This window comes from Geotrypetes seraphini, chromosome 16 (genome assembly GCF_902459505.1).
Source record: "Geotrypetes seraphini chromosome 16, aGeoSer1.1, whole genome shotgun sequence".
NCBI lineage: Eukaryota > Metazoa > Chordata > Amphibia > Gymnophiona > Dermophiidae > Geotrypetes > Geotrypetes seraphini.
This window is the reverse complement of record NC_047099.1, coordinates 31,614,853-31,630,055: the sequence shown is the minus strand read 5'-3', so window position 1 is coordinate 31,630,055 and position 15,203 is coordinate 31,614,853. Positions and strand designations below refer to the sequence as shown.

At 44.1% G+C, this 15,203-nt stretch overlaps 2 protein-coding genes across 4 annotated transcripts in view; one reads left to right on the top strand and one right to left on the bottom strand.

The window, feature by feature from the left end:
- GNB2 (G protein subunit beta 2) overlaps positions 1–9,123 on the bottom strand; it is a 212,245-nt gene extending 203,122 nt beyond the window's left edge. For 2 of the 3 annotated variants that reach the window (XM_033923771.1, XM_033923776.1), the window contains exons 1-2: positions 8,991–9,123; positions 8,776–8,888 (exon numbers count right to left, since the gene is read on the bottom strand). The gene's annotated coding sequence lies outside the window, so the exon portion shown is untranslated. Of the gene's footprint in view, positions 1–8,775; positions 8,914–8,990 lie in introns of all 3 variants that reach the window. The other variant, XM_033923772.1, reaches the window with a different exon arrangement.
- LOC117349796 (zonadhesin-like) overlaps positions 1–15,203 on the top strand; it is a 149,003-nt gene that overhangs the window by 20,795 nt on the left and 113,005 nt on the right. Inside the window, exons 4-7 of the mRNA XM_033923391.1 lie at positions 1,183–1,267; positions 1,936–2,085; positions 2,799–2,963; positions 5,570–5,670. Of these exons, the coding sequence (XP_033779282.1) occupies positions 1,183–1,267; positions 1,936–2,085; positions 2,799–2,963; positions 5,570–5,670 (501 nt within the window). The remainder of the gene's footprint in view (positions 1–1,182; positions 1,268–1,935; positions 2,086–2,798; positions 2,964–5,569; positions 5,671–15,203) is intronic.

The following is a 15,203-nucleotide window of genomic DNA, read 5'->3' as shown; positions in this document are numbered from 1 at the left end:
CTTCAGGGCTTCTGAAACAATTCCCTCTCTAGTTTTGATACCCGATCCAGTGGTAGCGCAATTCTCCAAAAACGTAGGCCTTTAAAACCCTGACCCACATTTCAGGCACCACTAGCCGTGATTCTGTATAACGGCACCTAAATGTGTTTGACACACAGCCAGAGTCATTTTGGCAGGTGCCGGCCAATTTAGGCGCCATTTATAGAATCAGCCCCAATTTGTAGTGTCCTTTACACTATGCATGTATTTGGGAGACATGGCCATGGTTTACCAGTGATCTTCAGCTCAGCTTTAGACACTAGTTTCTACACTGCTTTTACTGACACTTCACCAGCGCTTCTCTCAAGAGTGTACATACACACTATGCCAATATTCAAGATGGTTTGTAATTGTGTTATATTTCATTTTAACATGATCCCTTAGACTCTTGATAAAGGCACAGACGCTAAAACACTGCCAGTATCGAGTCTTTGAGCCATTGTGGCATATCTACCAATAAAGTGATTTTTTTTTAACCATACACCCCTGGCCAATCACTTGATATCTTATCCTCACGACTGCTTCACCCATGTGTACGACCCCCTTGAATAATGTGCTTTGGCATTTGGGGCTGGATTATCTAAACCGCACCTACATTTCCATTGCCTTTGATGCGAATCGCACCTGCTTGGGTGCTATATGGTATCTCACACCTCTTCTGGCATTAGCCATGCCTACAGTGACGTTAGGCATCAAAGCTCCTAGAGGTGAAAATCTGATGCCACTTTTATAAGTACCATTAGGCACCTTGAAAATCAGTTTAAAATGTCATTTAACCGGCGTTTTCACTGAGCTTAGGTGCCAGTAGGGCGCTTACTGGCGCCTTAAAAACTGGCACCGTTTATAAAAATATGGACCTTAGGCACTATTTATAGAATAGTACCTAAATTGCATTGATGCCTTATTGTCAATTAATGGCATCATTACTGTGCATACATTGCATGTACCTCTCGGTGCCAGTTTGTAGAATTGCCCCAAATATCTTTTTGACTAGTTTTGTAGAGCTACCGTATGTCCCTTTTGCATTCACTTTCTTCCTTTCTCATCGACTCCTGGTTTTCTTTCTTTCTTGAACCTTCATTGTCAACCTCAGAGGATTTACTGTAACAAACTCTATTGTTCTTAAAATCCTTGTTGTTACAGATTATTCTGGAAGCAGTTAGAGGCACTTATCCCTACTGTGACATTGCGTTGGATAACATCTCCATTAAGGAAGGCCAGTGCTCAGGTAACACTGAATGCAAAATAATCTTGACCAAGATTTCCTTAAAGTTAGGGTGATTTTACATGCCTGTGTAAGAGCACTTTTTGGATGGTCTAATAATTATTACTAGCCAATTATATCAGTGAGGATGTTGTCTACCTCAAAATATGGGAAAAGGAGCTGGAAACTTAAGAACATAAGAGTAGCCCGTTTTCACGATGGCCAATCCAGGTCACTAGTATCTGGCCAAAACTCAAGGTGTAGCAATATTCCATGCTACCAATACAGGACAAGCAGTGGTTTCTCCCATGTCTTTTTCAATAACAGACTACGGACTTTTCCTCCTGGAACTTGTCCAAACCTTTCTTAAAACCAGCTACGCTATCTGCTCTTAACACATCCTCTGGCAACGTATTCTAGAGCTTAACTATTCTCTGAGTGAAAAAAAATTTCCTCCTATTAGTTTTAAAAGTATTTCCCTATAACTTCGAGTGCCCCCTAGTCTTGAATCAAGCCAGCAAAGTTTTGTGACCTTGAATTAACCCAGCCAAGGTTTGTAACCTTGAAACTTAACAAGGATATAGAAATATTGCAACTGAATGCTATATAGAGCGGAACTAGGGCCTGGTCATAGTCCTGAGGGTATGGTCTAATTGAGAAGGCCATGATGACAGTCACATTTCTGTTTTCAGCTTGTGTAGATGGCTGTGACTTTGACACACTGGATGACTTTTGTGGCTGGGAGAACCCAGTGCAGGCTGGTGACAGGCAATGGGAGCAATGGACTGGTCAGACCAATGTACCTGGAACTGGACCTAATGATGACTTCTCCAAACCAGGCCGTGAGTACTGTTCTCACAGGTGATGAGACCACAACTCTAGTTCAAGTATAGCTGTATATTCCTTAATGCTCAGTTCTCCACTCCATTTTCTTTACCTCCGGTTGCATAATACATTGGACAAGGGAAATACTGTTTTCTGAGGAACTGTGAGCCTAAGGCATCTACAGCATCCAAACCTATAGGGATATGGTGTCAATCTTTTCTTGGTGCCCTGTGACTTAGTAAGGGGGGGCAGGGGCAGGACCACCCTGGGCACTGTCTTGGGGGGTGACATCAACACCTTGCCTCCTCTCTGCACCCCCTCGCTCCTTCCCCGCCAATCCCCCTCTGTACGTGTGCCTTACCTTCCCCCATGCCTCTAGCTCTTCACCAATGCTAGCAGCAGCTCCAACCTCCTGCTTGCGCCAATATCAGCACTCCCTCTGAAATCACTTCCTGGTCGCAGGACCAGGAAGTGGCATCAGAGGGATAGCCCAGGCTAGTGTGGGCAGCAGGTTGGAGATGCTGCTTCTGCCAGCAAAGTTAAAAAGAGGTATGAGGGAAGGGAAGGGACGTGCGCACATGGCAGGGGAGGACGGGGAATGAGTGGGAAGGTGGAGAAGAGGGCAGGGCGCCTCCCACCTTCACTATGCCACTGTTGGTGCCTAAATTTTAGCGCTCTTTATAGAACTGCCCCCCGATTGGTTAATCATTTTATTTTCTTCTGATTGTAGTTGGTTACTATATGCTGATGGATTCCACCTATGCAACCCCTAATGCCACTGTTCTCCTGAAGAGCCCCGTCTACCAGTCCTATGGCTGCCTCACGCTGAGTTTCCACTATTACATGTTTGGTGCTTCCACCACCATGACGCTGAAAGTCTACGCAGCTGCACCAGGCAAGTGCAACATACAACAGGCAAAGGTTACTGAGGAGATGGCAGGATAATGACCAGGTCTAGGGGGCTTTGCATTTAAGGGTAGGAGTGTGTGGTGCAGTAGTTAGAGCTACAGCATCAGCACCCAGAGGTTGTGGGTTCAAATCCCACACTGCTTCTTGTGACCCTGGGCAAGTCACTTAATCCCCCCCATTGCCCCAAGTACATTAGATAGATTGTGAGCCCACAGCGATAGACAGGGAAATATATAAACTCTGAAAATCTGAGCATACCAAAGAGCAGATGTAAATGTGGACACTTTGGCCCTGATTTTATAAATGGCACCTAATGGCTAGATGCTGTTCAGCACGGTTGTCAATCAACCACTAGGTGTCTTTTATAGAATCACGTTTAGCGGAGCCTAACTCGACTTAGGTGCCAGGAGGCATCATCTAATATTAGGCACCGGTATATTAGGCCAGGGATTTCCTGGCCTAATTTACCAGCGCCTGACACAGATGCCTACCGACACCCAAGTCATTTCGCATTCATTCTTTACCCCTAACCATGCCCACTTTTCATTTAGGTGCAGGTAGGTGCCTCACCAAGTTGTGCGTGAACTCAAACTAATCATTTTTACATTTTTGTAAATTGGCTTTACTATGTGACCAACACTTCTACCAATGGCAATGTGAGAGAAACGAACTAACATAGAAACATAGAAAAGACGGCAGAAAAGGGCTATAGCCCACCAAGTCTGCCCATTCCAAATTCCCCCCCTCTGATATTACTCCCTTAGAGATCCCATGTGAACATCCCATTGTCTCTTAAAATCTGACACGCTCTTGGCCTCAATCACCTGCAGTGGGAGTTTGTTCCAATGATCCACTACTCTTTCAGTGAAGAAGTATTTTCTGTAGTCGCTATGGAACTTCCCTCCCCTGATTTTTAACGGATGCCCCCTGGTGGTCGAGGATCCCTTGAGGTAGAAGATATCCTCTTCTGACTCGATACGGCCCGTGATATACTTAAATGTTTCAATCATGTCTCCCCTTTCTCTTCGTTCCTCAAGTGAGTACAGCCGTAGTTTATTCAGTCTTTCTTCATACGTGAGATCCCTGAGCCCCAAGACCATCCTAGTGGCCATACGTTGAACCGACTCGATTCTCAGCACATCTTTCCGGTAGTGTGGTCTCCAGAATTGAACACAGTATTCCAGATAAGGCCTCACCATGGACCTGTACAGCGGCATCACTACTAGAATCAACAAAGTGGAAATATGCTCGAGATATCTTTCAATCAGTTTTAATGTGAGTTAACTATTCTTATAAATCTGGCAGTCAGCATTATAAATATCTAACAATTCGGCCAATGATTATTTCTTAATCAGCGTCTGCATTCATTTATCATCACTGGCCGAATTGTTAGATATCTAGATACCTTTCAAAGCACGAGTCTGCAATCTAGAGGACTGGAACATGTGCGGATGTGTGCGACATCCTCTGCGCATGCTCAGACGCCCTCCTGATGTGGCTAGAGCTCATCGGGGCTTTCCAAAACAGACATGGAAACTTTATCCGGGAGCCTGGGCATGGTTGTTTTCCCGGATGTCTGGTAGAGGTTGTGAGCAGGTTGCTCTCTTTTAAAAAGATGGCAATCCTACACCTAACCAGTCAATGTTGCCACTATGAATATGCATGAGATAAAAGAACTATGTATTGATGTTGGCACATCTATGACATGCATATTCATGAATTGGAAAATATATATCTTATAAAAATAAGGCTAAGATTTACGTTATTGGCTGACTGGTTTGAGGTCCACTTTTTTAGCTAAAGATTGTTGATGATAAATTATACTGGATTAGTACCTATTGTTTGTGTATCAATCATTCTGCATATTTATTTATTAAGTTTTCTATACTGTTCTCCCAGGGGGACTCGGAACAGTTTATATGAATTTATTTAGGTTCTCAAGCATTTTTCCCTGTCGGTCTTGGTGGGCTCACAATCTATCTAATGTACCCAGGGCAACAGAGGGATTAAGTGACTTGCCCAGGGTCACAAGGAGCAGTGTGGGTTTGAACCTACAACCTCAGGGTGCTGAGATTGTAGCTTTAACCACTGCACCACTCTAAAAACCAAAATGTAGTAAAAGTGAGCCAAGTAAAGGATAATGAAGCCATTGTAACATCACGGATGAGGTTGGCTCTTAGGCATCGGTGGAATGAGGCATGATTATGTCACAATACCAGCTCTGGTTATCATAGGCTGAAACTTGTCACACTATTTATTTATTCAGAATGGTTTACATTAATTTATTCAGGTACTCAAGCATTTTCCCCTGTCTGCCCTGGTGGGCTCACAATCTAATATACCTGGAGCAATGGGGGAATTAAGTGACCTGCCCAGGGTCACAAGAAGCTATGTGGATTTGAACCCACAACTGCAGGGTGCTGAGGCTGTAGCTTTAACTACTGCACCTCTAGATAACTAGGCTGATAAGTTTTTGTCTTCAGGAGTGTGCTGGGATCTACTACCATAACACAACAAAAGAGAAGTTTGGCGTATCAGAGCTAGCAATCCCTTATTAAACACCTGTATTCTTTTTCTCCATGTTGGACCTAGCAGGTGGCGCATTTGGAACCCCTCTCTTCACACAGACAGGAAACCAGGGGCAGGCATGGCATCTGGCTGAAATCATATATGGTGGTTCCTCTGAGATCCAGGTACTGTATTCTCAGAGCTCCAATTTCCTTAAAACAGCAAAAACTACGACTCCAGGCAGCAGCTAAGATAGAACCAAGTCTGGATGCAGCAGAAATGGGATCAGATGGTGATCCTACATTTGTCTGAAGTCAGAGGGGCTTCACACTGGAGGTTAGATTGAACTCTATTAAAGGCTGCTAGCTTCATGTGTATTCCACTTGAGTATGCATCTATATAAATATAGACTAAGAAACCTGTCTAAAATTATTTTTTAACAAATCTCAAAACATAGGTCATTCCACGGCAAGTGGTCCAGAGCTCCCCACTCAACCATCTCAGAAATCGATGAAATTTTTTCAGGAAATATGCTAGGACCGTGAAGTTCTATTCAGTTCACAAAAGAAATTGAACAATGAGATGAAATAACTTGATTACCTAAGTATTTGGTAAACAAATAAGTTTTCAGATGCCTCCTAAAATCCAAGCAAGTGGTTGAAGTCTTAATTAAGGTGTTTAAATCTTTGTCCCAGGACGCTGCCTGGTAGAATAGAAGGCGATGGTGGTACTTTTTGAATTTGCATCCTCTTACAGACGAAAAAATAAAATTGGCATGTGAACGTCTAGTATATTTATTAGTAGCAAATGAGAATGAATTTGTGAGATAATTGGGAGAAAGTCCAAACAAGATTATGTAACAGAAAGATCCAAACTTAAACTTAATCTGAGCCTCCACTGGCAACCAATGCAGTACACGAAAGAAGGCAGTGAGATGATCATATTTCTTCAGTCCAAAAACGTTTATGTTTATTTAAGATATGATATACTGCTTCTGCATTTTACTGACCTAAGCGGTTTACAAAGTATCAAACTAAAATGAAATTAGGTACTTTGAGAAAAACTACCCTATCTGTCCCGAAGGCTCACAATCTAGCTAAAGTATCTGACAAACTAAAAATATGTAACATAATACATTTCCAAGATCAAAAATCAAAGAAATAGAAAGAATGAAAGAAGATAAAAAAATTAAAACAAATTTAAGATATAGAAAAGTCTCTGAAGCGGCCTGATAGCAAAGAGTCATATTTTAGTGCAGGTCTTAATACAACTCCCAGCAAAGCACACTTCATAGATCTGTCACTGGCAGAGCTTGAGAGCATCAAAGAAATTAACATTTCTAAAACATATCCACTAAACTGTTATATGAAATAAATAAACCCAAATCAACATGAATCAGTACAAATTAAGTGAGATTGCGGCCTCCATTCCATTATTCGATTCGGGAGAGTCATTTGAAAAAAAATGTGCTTTTAGAAGTCTCTTTAAAATTTTGAAATGATTCTTCCTTCCTTAACTCTACTGGTAAATTGTTCCACAATATTGGAACTAAGTAGAAAAATGCACCATTTCTGGTTGAGGCAAGGTGAGCCATTGAGATACGGGGCGAACAGCTACTCTATTGTCATTTAAAGATCTCAACGAGTGACTAGGTGTGTAAAAACACTAGATTAGAGAGATATAATGGTTGTAACTCAAATAAGGCCCTGTGTGTCAGCATCAGGATTTCTACTTTAATTCTAAATTCCACTGTTAACCAATCAGCCTAACTGCTACGTTCTGCACAATGTGCAGCCTCTGCAAATTCTTCTGTGTTCCTGCCAAGAAAACAATATTGCAGTAATCTAATTGGCTCATTAGCAAAGACTGAACTAAGGGCTCCTTTTACTAAGCTGTGTTAGGGCATTAACGTGCGGAATAGCATGCGCTACAATGCCACACGCGCTAGACGCTAACGCCAACATTGAGGTTAGTAAAAGGAGCCCTAAATGGTTTCAATTGAATACACTAAGCTAGTGGTCTCAAACTCATGGCCAGGGGGCTACATGCAGCCCGCCAGGTCCTATTTTGAGGCCCTCGGTATGTTTATCATAATCACAAAAGTAAAATAAAACAATTTCTTTACAAATGTCTCTTTAGCTATAAATGACAATATTATTATTAAGACTTAGCCAAAAGGAAAGATTTATAGACTATAAAGAGTTTTACCTCATGCGAAATTGTTATTTCTTTAATAAGACATTAACTATTTTTTTCTGAGGCCCTCCAAGTACCTCCAAATCCAAAACGTGGCCCTGCAAAGGGTTGGAGTTGGAGACCACTGCTCTAGGCATATACCAAAAAAAATGGTTCATAGACAAAAGCGACGAAGACCAAGGCGCGCGCCGACAACTGAGCGCAAGACGGAAGCGCGCACCAAAGAAAAAGAGTGTTTTTAGGGGCTCTGACGGGGGGGTTTTGTTGGGGAACCCCCTCACTTTACTTAATACAGATCGCGGCGGCGTTGTGGGGGGTTTGGAGGGTTGTTGTAACCCCCCTCATTATACTGGAAACTTAAAGTGAAGTTTTCAGTAAAATGTGGGGGTTACAACCCCCCAAATCCCCCACAACGTGGCGCGATCTGTATAAAGTAAAGTGGGGGGGTTCCCCCCCACACCTTCCGTCGGAGCCGTTTAAAAGTCATTTTCTTCAGCGCGCGCCTCCGCACTACGCTCAGTTGTCTACGCGCGCCTTTATCCTGGCGCGCTTTTGACCTGACACCAAAAAAATTCACCTTATTCACCAGAGCACACTTATATTGTGCTCAGAGAACCATTACAAGGTAAAAAAAAAAAAAAAAAAAAACCCCAAAAATAAAAAGACCACCCTGTCAGTGAGCTAGGAAGCCCACCCTGAAAACAGCTGGTGTTCTCAATCACCGCGCTTATTGAAAGAATGATAGACATATGTTGGAAGCTGATATGGTAAATTTAAATGTAATGACTATTTTATTATATATTTATTGTATTGCTTCAATAAAAAGTTATATATAAAATAATGGGGGGGTGGGGGAAGTGGGGAAAGTAAAAAGGGGAATGTATCGATAGTTGCAATAGGTTATTCCAAAAAATTTATTTTGAAGACATGAATGATATGTGCTAAAATGACAATAGGGTAAATTTATTATGCAATGATTGTTTTGTTGTATTGCATTATTGGATTTCTTCACTAAAATGTTACAATACAGGGTGTATAAACACTCAGCAGCATTCTCAATTCACCACGTCTCAAAGTAACGGCTAAAGACTTACCGAGCTGCGCACGCGACCGTGGCCAGGGACCAAAAAGGGGGTCTGGGGTCCCGCCTGACGCGCTTCGCGACCGGCTGCTTCAGAGGAGCCTGAACTAAGCGCTCCCATCCTCTCTGAAAAGTAAAACACACGAAAGACCTACATTAAAGGGAAGCTAACAACAAGTCACGCGCCACAAAGTCTCTCACAGGCACAAACGGTACACAATACAGTACCTGCACCCGCTCGCGCACTTTCGTTCCGCTCAGGACGTCACCCCCCCCAAACACACACACACTTTATCCGGAGCTCCTCCCCGTGACAAGCCTGTACTAAGCCCGCCTACACCGCACTGCATTCTCCCCTGCCGCACCCCCGATTGGATGAAAACTAAACATTTCAAAGTGTCCATCCAAGTGCCCCGCCCATTGCACACAGATTGGATCCCTGACCAACCGATTGCGGGATTCCCAACCCGATTCACCGGGACATCCAAACCCCCTGAACTCGTCAAAAGAAAAACGAACTTAGGAAAGACTAAAGAAACTGAAAAAAAACACCACACTGAACCTCCCCCACACACATTTATCCAATTCTCATTAACCTAGATCGGTGGTTCCCAACCCTGTCCTGGAGGACCACTAAGCCAATCGGGTTTTCAGACTTGCCCTAATGAATATGCATGAGAGAGATTTGCATATAATGGAAGTGACAGGCATACAAATCTGCTCCTTGCATATTCATTAGGGCTATGCAGAAAACCCGATTGGCCTGGTGGTCCTCCAGGACAGGGTTGTGGACCACTGACCTAGATAACCATGCCACTCCAGCCCTGCTTTACTCTCTGCAATCCCAGTAGCAACCCTCTCTTGCAGCTCTGTCACTGCATTTCACTCTTACCCTTCTATATTCCTTGCTATATCAGTACTACCCTCCCCCCCCCCATATAGCTCTGCTAATGCATCACAGTCATGTGCCCACCAGCTTGCAGACCCCCCATAACTCAGTCAATGTGCCTCAGTCACATCCTATGGCAGGGCTGCCCAAGTCCGGTCCTCGAGATCTACTGGCAGGCCAGGTTTTCAGGATATCCACAATGAATATGCATGAGAGACATTTGCCTGCACTGCCTTCTTAGTATGTAAATCTCTCTCATGCATGTTCATTGTGGATATTCTGAAAACCTGGCCTGCCAGTAGATCTCGAGGACCGGATTAGTGCTTCCCTGTACTATAGCATTACCAGCTATTTCTATAGTGCAGGGGTGTCCAATGTCGGTCCTCGAGGGCCGCAATCCAGTCGGGTTTTCAGGATTTCCCAATGAATATGCATGAGATCTATTAGCATACAATGAAAACAGTGCATGCAAATAGACCTCATGTATATTCATTGGGGAAATCCTGAAAATCCGACTGGACTGCGGCCCTTGAGGACCGACATTGGACACCCCTGCTATAGTGAGACACCCATCTTCCTCACCTCAACCATTCTTCTACAAAAAAAATATCAATTTGCCTCAGTCCAGCCCTGCAGCACCCTTTGAAGCTTTGATACTGCCCTCTCCTTTTCTTTTGATCTAAGAGCCCAGCATGTAGAATCTTGTCTGTGTATTTCCTCTGCAATGGATTTATAACATGGATGCTATGTCTTTTTCGCAGTTCCTTATAGAAGGGGTGTATGGTGAGAATACGAAGACTGACATAGCAGTTGACAGTGTCCGGATCATCCCATGCGAAGGTGAGCAATGTCCAGGGGTAGGCAATTCCGGTCCTCGAGAGCCGGAGCCAGGTCAGGTTTTCAGGATATCCACAATGAATATGTGTGAGATGGATTTGCATGCACTGCCTCCTTGAGATGCAAATCTATCTCATGCATATTTATTGTGGATATCCTGAAAACCTGACCTGGCTCCGGCTCTCGCGGACCGGAATTGCCTACCCCTGTCCTAGGTAGTGCAATTATTTGGTAAATTGGGCTCATATCTACTGGGAAGAGGGGAGAGGGAAGCATATATTGGCAAGTTGCAGTTTTAACTCTGATCAAAAAAAAATGTGACAAAGTTAGCAGTGAAAAGATATGATCTAGATTTTGAAGGGAGAATACTGGGCAGGTATTGGGCTTTTGAATGCTCCCAATCCCCTACTACTGATGTATCATGATACTTCACCAATTCATTTGCCTATTTCACCATTATAGTCTGTAGGTGTCCTCGTTTTTCACTTCACATTTCCCATGCAAGATTCTTACGTTCTTTTATTATGATTTCTATTTTTTCTTGCTCACCACTCACCCATATTTCACATATTTAAGCCTCACCTGACATTTATATATACATATATCTTTATAGGACCCCAGAAGAAGGTAATTACAACCGCAACACAGACTGTGTCGGGTCCGCACCACAATTTTATGCTGTGTGTTATATATATTGACTTTATTCCGATTGCATTGCTTGGATTAGCTTTTAACTTGTGAAGAATCACTGCAATTAAAATTTTTTATATCAACTACATCGCTTCCACAGTACACCCTCTGAATGCACTTTGCCTTGAGAGCCACAACTTTTAAAAAATTACCTTGGTTCCTTCCTCTAGTCCAGTAGTCTCAAACTCAAACCCTTTGCGGGACCACATTTTGGATTTGTAGGTACTTGGAGGGCCGCAGAAAAAATAGTTAATGTCTTATTAAAGAAATGACAATTTTGCATGAGATAAAACTCTTTATAGTTTATAAAACTTTCCTTTAACAGTTAAAAGGAAAGATATATAAACTATAAAGAGTTTTACCTCATGCAAAATTGTCATTTCTTTAATAAGACATTAACTATTTTTTCTGCAGCCCTCACATTTAAAGTTTAATATCTTTTCTTTCTCAAAACTGGCACATTTCAATCACTGTATTGAAAATAAAATCATTTTCCCTACCTTTGTTGTCTGGTGACTTTATTTTTCTGTGCTTTCAACTATGTTTCCAGGGCCTTCTTGTCCTTTGACTGTTTTTCTCTCCGTCTTCACTTTCTGCCTTGCATCCATCTTTGACATTAACTTAATGTTCAATTTTTCTGCTTTCTTTTCAAAATCTACGTTTCCATGTCTTACCTTCCCTTCCTATCTCTCTCTTCTTCCATCCTATTTCCATGGTCTGGCATCTCTTTCCTTCCTTTTTCTCCCTCCCTCCTTCCTTCCTTTCCCCTGATCTGGCATCTGTCTCCTTCCCTTCCCCCATGCCCTGGCATCTCTCCCTCCCCCTCCATGGTCTGATATCTCCTTTCCTTATCTCCCTCCCATGAACTTGGCTTCTTCTTTTGTTCCTCTCCTCTCCCTTCTCCTTCCTTCCCTCTCTTTCCCCAATTGGGTGCAGCAGCAACAGAAGCAGCATTTCCCTTCCCCCTTTCCTGTGCAGGAGAGGCATATCTCTTCCCCTTTCCCTCCCTCTCCCTTTCCCTGTACAGCAGCAGCAGCATTTCCCTTTCCTATGTAGCAAAAGCATTTCTCTTTCCCGTCCCCTTCCGTTCTCTTCCTTGTGGAGCAGCAGCGTGTCTGGCTGGCTTGTTCCGTTCAAAGCCGCGGGTGGCGGCTCCTTGCGAGATCCGTGCCTGTGTCTGAAGCCTCTCTGATGTTGTGACATCAGAGAGGCTTCCGATGCAGGAGTGGATAGCACGAGGAGCCGCCAACCCGCGGCTTTGAACGGAACGAGCCGGCCATACACGCTGCTGTTCCAAAAGGAAGGGAAAGGGGAAGAGAAATGCTGTTGATCGTATCCAGACTGCGGGCCGCAAATAACACCTGGAGAGCCACATGCGGCCCGCGGCCCGCATGTTTGAGACCGCTGCTCTAGTCTCATGATGTCTTTGCTTATTTTTGACAGATGTTTTTGCGAAGTGTGATTTTAATAACAATACTCAGCCCATCTGTGACTGGATTCAGGCTAACGATGATGACGGGGACTGGAAAAGGACCAATCAGCCAACTCCAACAAATCACACTGGACCCCCAGGAGATTACCCTGATGGGAGTAAGTAGCAATGACTCTTAGCCAGCCTCAAAGTTTATATTTTGGGGGGTTTTCTTTCTGTTATACAAAGAATAGCCTAACAGTTGGGGTGGTGGGGGCAAAACAGTATTCTGCGGTAGACACAGAAGATAATCAGCAATTGGTGACAGGCACAGTGGATCTTCTGAGGTGGAGGAGCAACAAGTAAAACATGAGAATAAATAGTATATTTTAGGGCAGGGTTGTCCAATGTCGATCTTCGAGGGTAGCAATCTAGTCGGGTTTTCAGGATTTCCTCAATGAATTTGCATGAGATCTATTTGCATGCACTGTTTCCATTATATGCAAATAGATCTCATGCATATTCATTTGGGAAATCCTGAAAACCTGACCTGGCGAGGACTGAGGTTAGGCACCCATGTTCTAGGGCATACACAGAAAATCCCAAACGGTGGGGAATCAAGGCACGTGAGGCTTTATCCCAGGATTAAGGTGGATACTCAGTGTATGATGGATATTATAGTGGAGACCACACCAAGAACAAATTTAATGGTTTTGAGACCAGGGCCGGAAGCGACAGATGCCAGGAGGCTGTAGACAGTTTAACCAAACAGGCTTCATACTTCTTAGAGTCAATAAGGTAGGCCATGCCAAGCTATGAACGTACTTAAAAGTTACTTTAAGGCAAGCAGCTGGGACAGAGGCAATTACTTTGGCAGAGGTAATAATCAAACAGTATTTACAAAGAGGGTCATTTTTGATATGACACCTGTCTGACTTTGAACATTTCCAGCAAGACATCCAAAGTTGGAGGTGGAGAAACATCGATTTTCGAAAGTAGCAACATTGCAAAATGTACACATTTTTTTAAAATCAAAAATCGTCTACTTAGGCATCTTGGCCACCAGGACATCCAACCCTTAGGACTTCCAACTTTATTCGTCATTTTTGACCACAAAACTGTCCAAGTTCAAAATGTCCTAATCCAAACTATTTGAACATGGGAAGGGCCAGCATTTTAATAGACTGGCCACATAGACATACCAATGGCGCCCGGGGGGGGAGGGGAGTGCCCCTTCCCTGCCCTCTTCCCCTGTCACGCACGTGCCCCTTTCCTTGTACCTTTTTAATTTCTCCGGCATGAGCAGCATGCCCATGTCAGTGTTGGCTCACCCCTTGACATCACTTCCTAGGCATGGGTCCCAAAGGTGACATCAGAAAGAGCGCCGATGCCAACATGGGCAGCAACTTTGCGCCGGGGAAGTAAAAAAGATATGAAGGAAGAGGGGCGGAGGGGGGGGCAGAGAGGAGGAAGAGTGCCACACACTTAGGAAGACCATGCCTGAGGCAGACCGCACCCCCCTTTTTCGCTAGTGCCAGGAGCCGTTCCTGGCAAGCTAAACAGCTTTGAATATCGGCCTCTTCTTCCGAGCAGCTGATGATATAGCCGTAAAGTCAAAAGTATATAGTTTTATTAGAGCCATTGACAGATGTTTCTTTAATCCTGCCCACTTGCTGACTGGCCTTATCTTCCTCTGCAGAGGGTTACTACATTTACCAGGAGGCCGATGACTTTTCACCAGGACAGTCCATCAAACTGGAGAGCCGGGAGATCTGCACCTCCACAGACATGTGCGTGGAGTTCTACTATTACATGTATGGGATTGTGGGAGAGAAGGTCCAGCTGAACGTCCTGGTTAGTAGCCAAGCTGGTGTGCAGACCATTTGGAGCAGCCAAGGAATCCAGAGCCCCTCCTGGCTCCTGGGATCAGCAACCGTGACGTACCAGGCGATACAACCCATGAAGGTAAACTAAATCGGCTCCAGACAGCAGCCCCGCTCTCAGCTCATTTGATTCCAATTGCCCATCTTATCATCAGATTCTATGCAGGTTGTCCAACTTGGGTGTGGATCATAGATCTGCATGCAAACTAATCAGCTAATTAGAAGTTAACAATCAAAACTAAGTGTTAAGAGCCACTTAATTGATAGTAATTAGGAGTTGTGTGCAGATCTGTTCCATGTCCAGTTCTATAACATGCAGATCTGTTCCATGCCCCCCTCCCCCCCATGCCATGCTCTTGCCCTCCCTTCTCCATCTCCACTTCTTTAAATCTTCACCAGTGCACACAGCTTTTCCAGCCTGCTGCTCACGCTAGCCTGACTCCCCTCTGAAATCACTTCCAGGTCGCGAGGTCAGGAAGTGACATCAGAGGGAAAGCCAACGCCGGCGCGAGCAGCAGGCCAGAGAAGCTGCTCATGCTGGTGAAGGTTTAAAGAGATGTGGGGAATGGGAGGGTGCAAGCATGGCGTAGGGAGGTGGGGAAGGAGCAGGGGGGCGGAGAGGAGTGCTTTCGACCTGGGTGCCCCCACCCTCTCTACACCTCTGATAGCATGCACACCTAAATTTTATAATGGGCAGCTCCAAAGGGAACGTGGCCACAGGAGAAGCATAG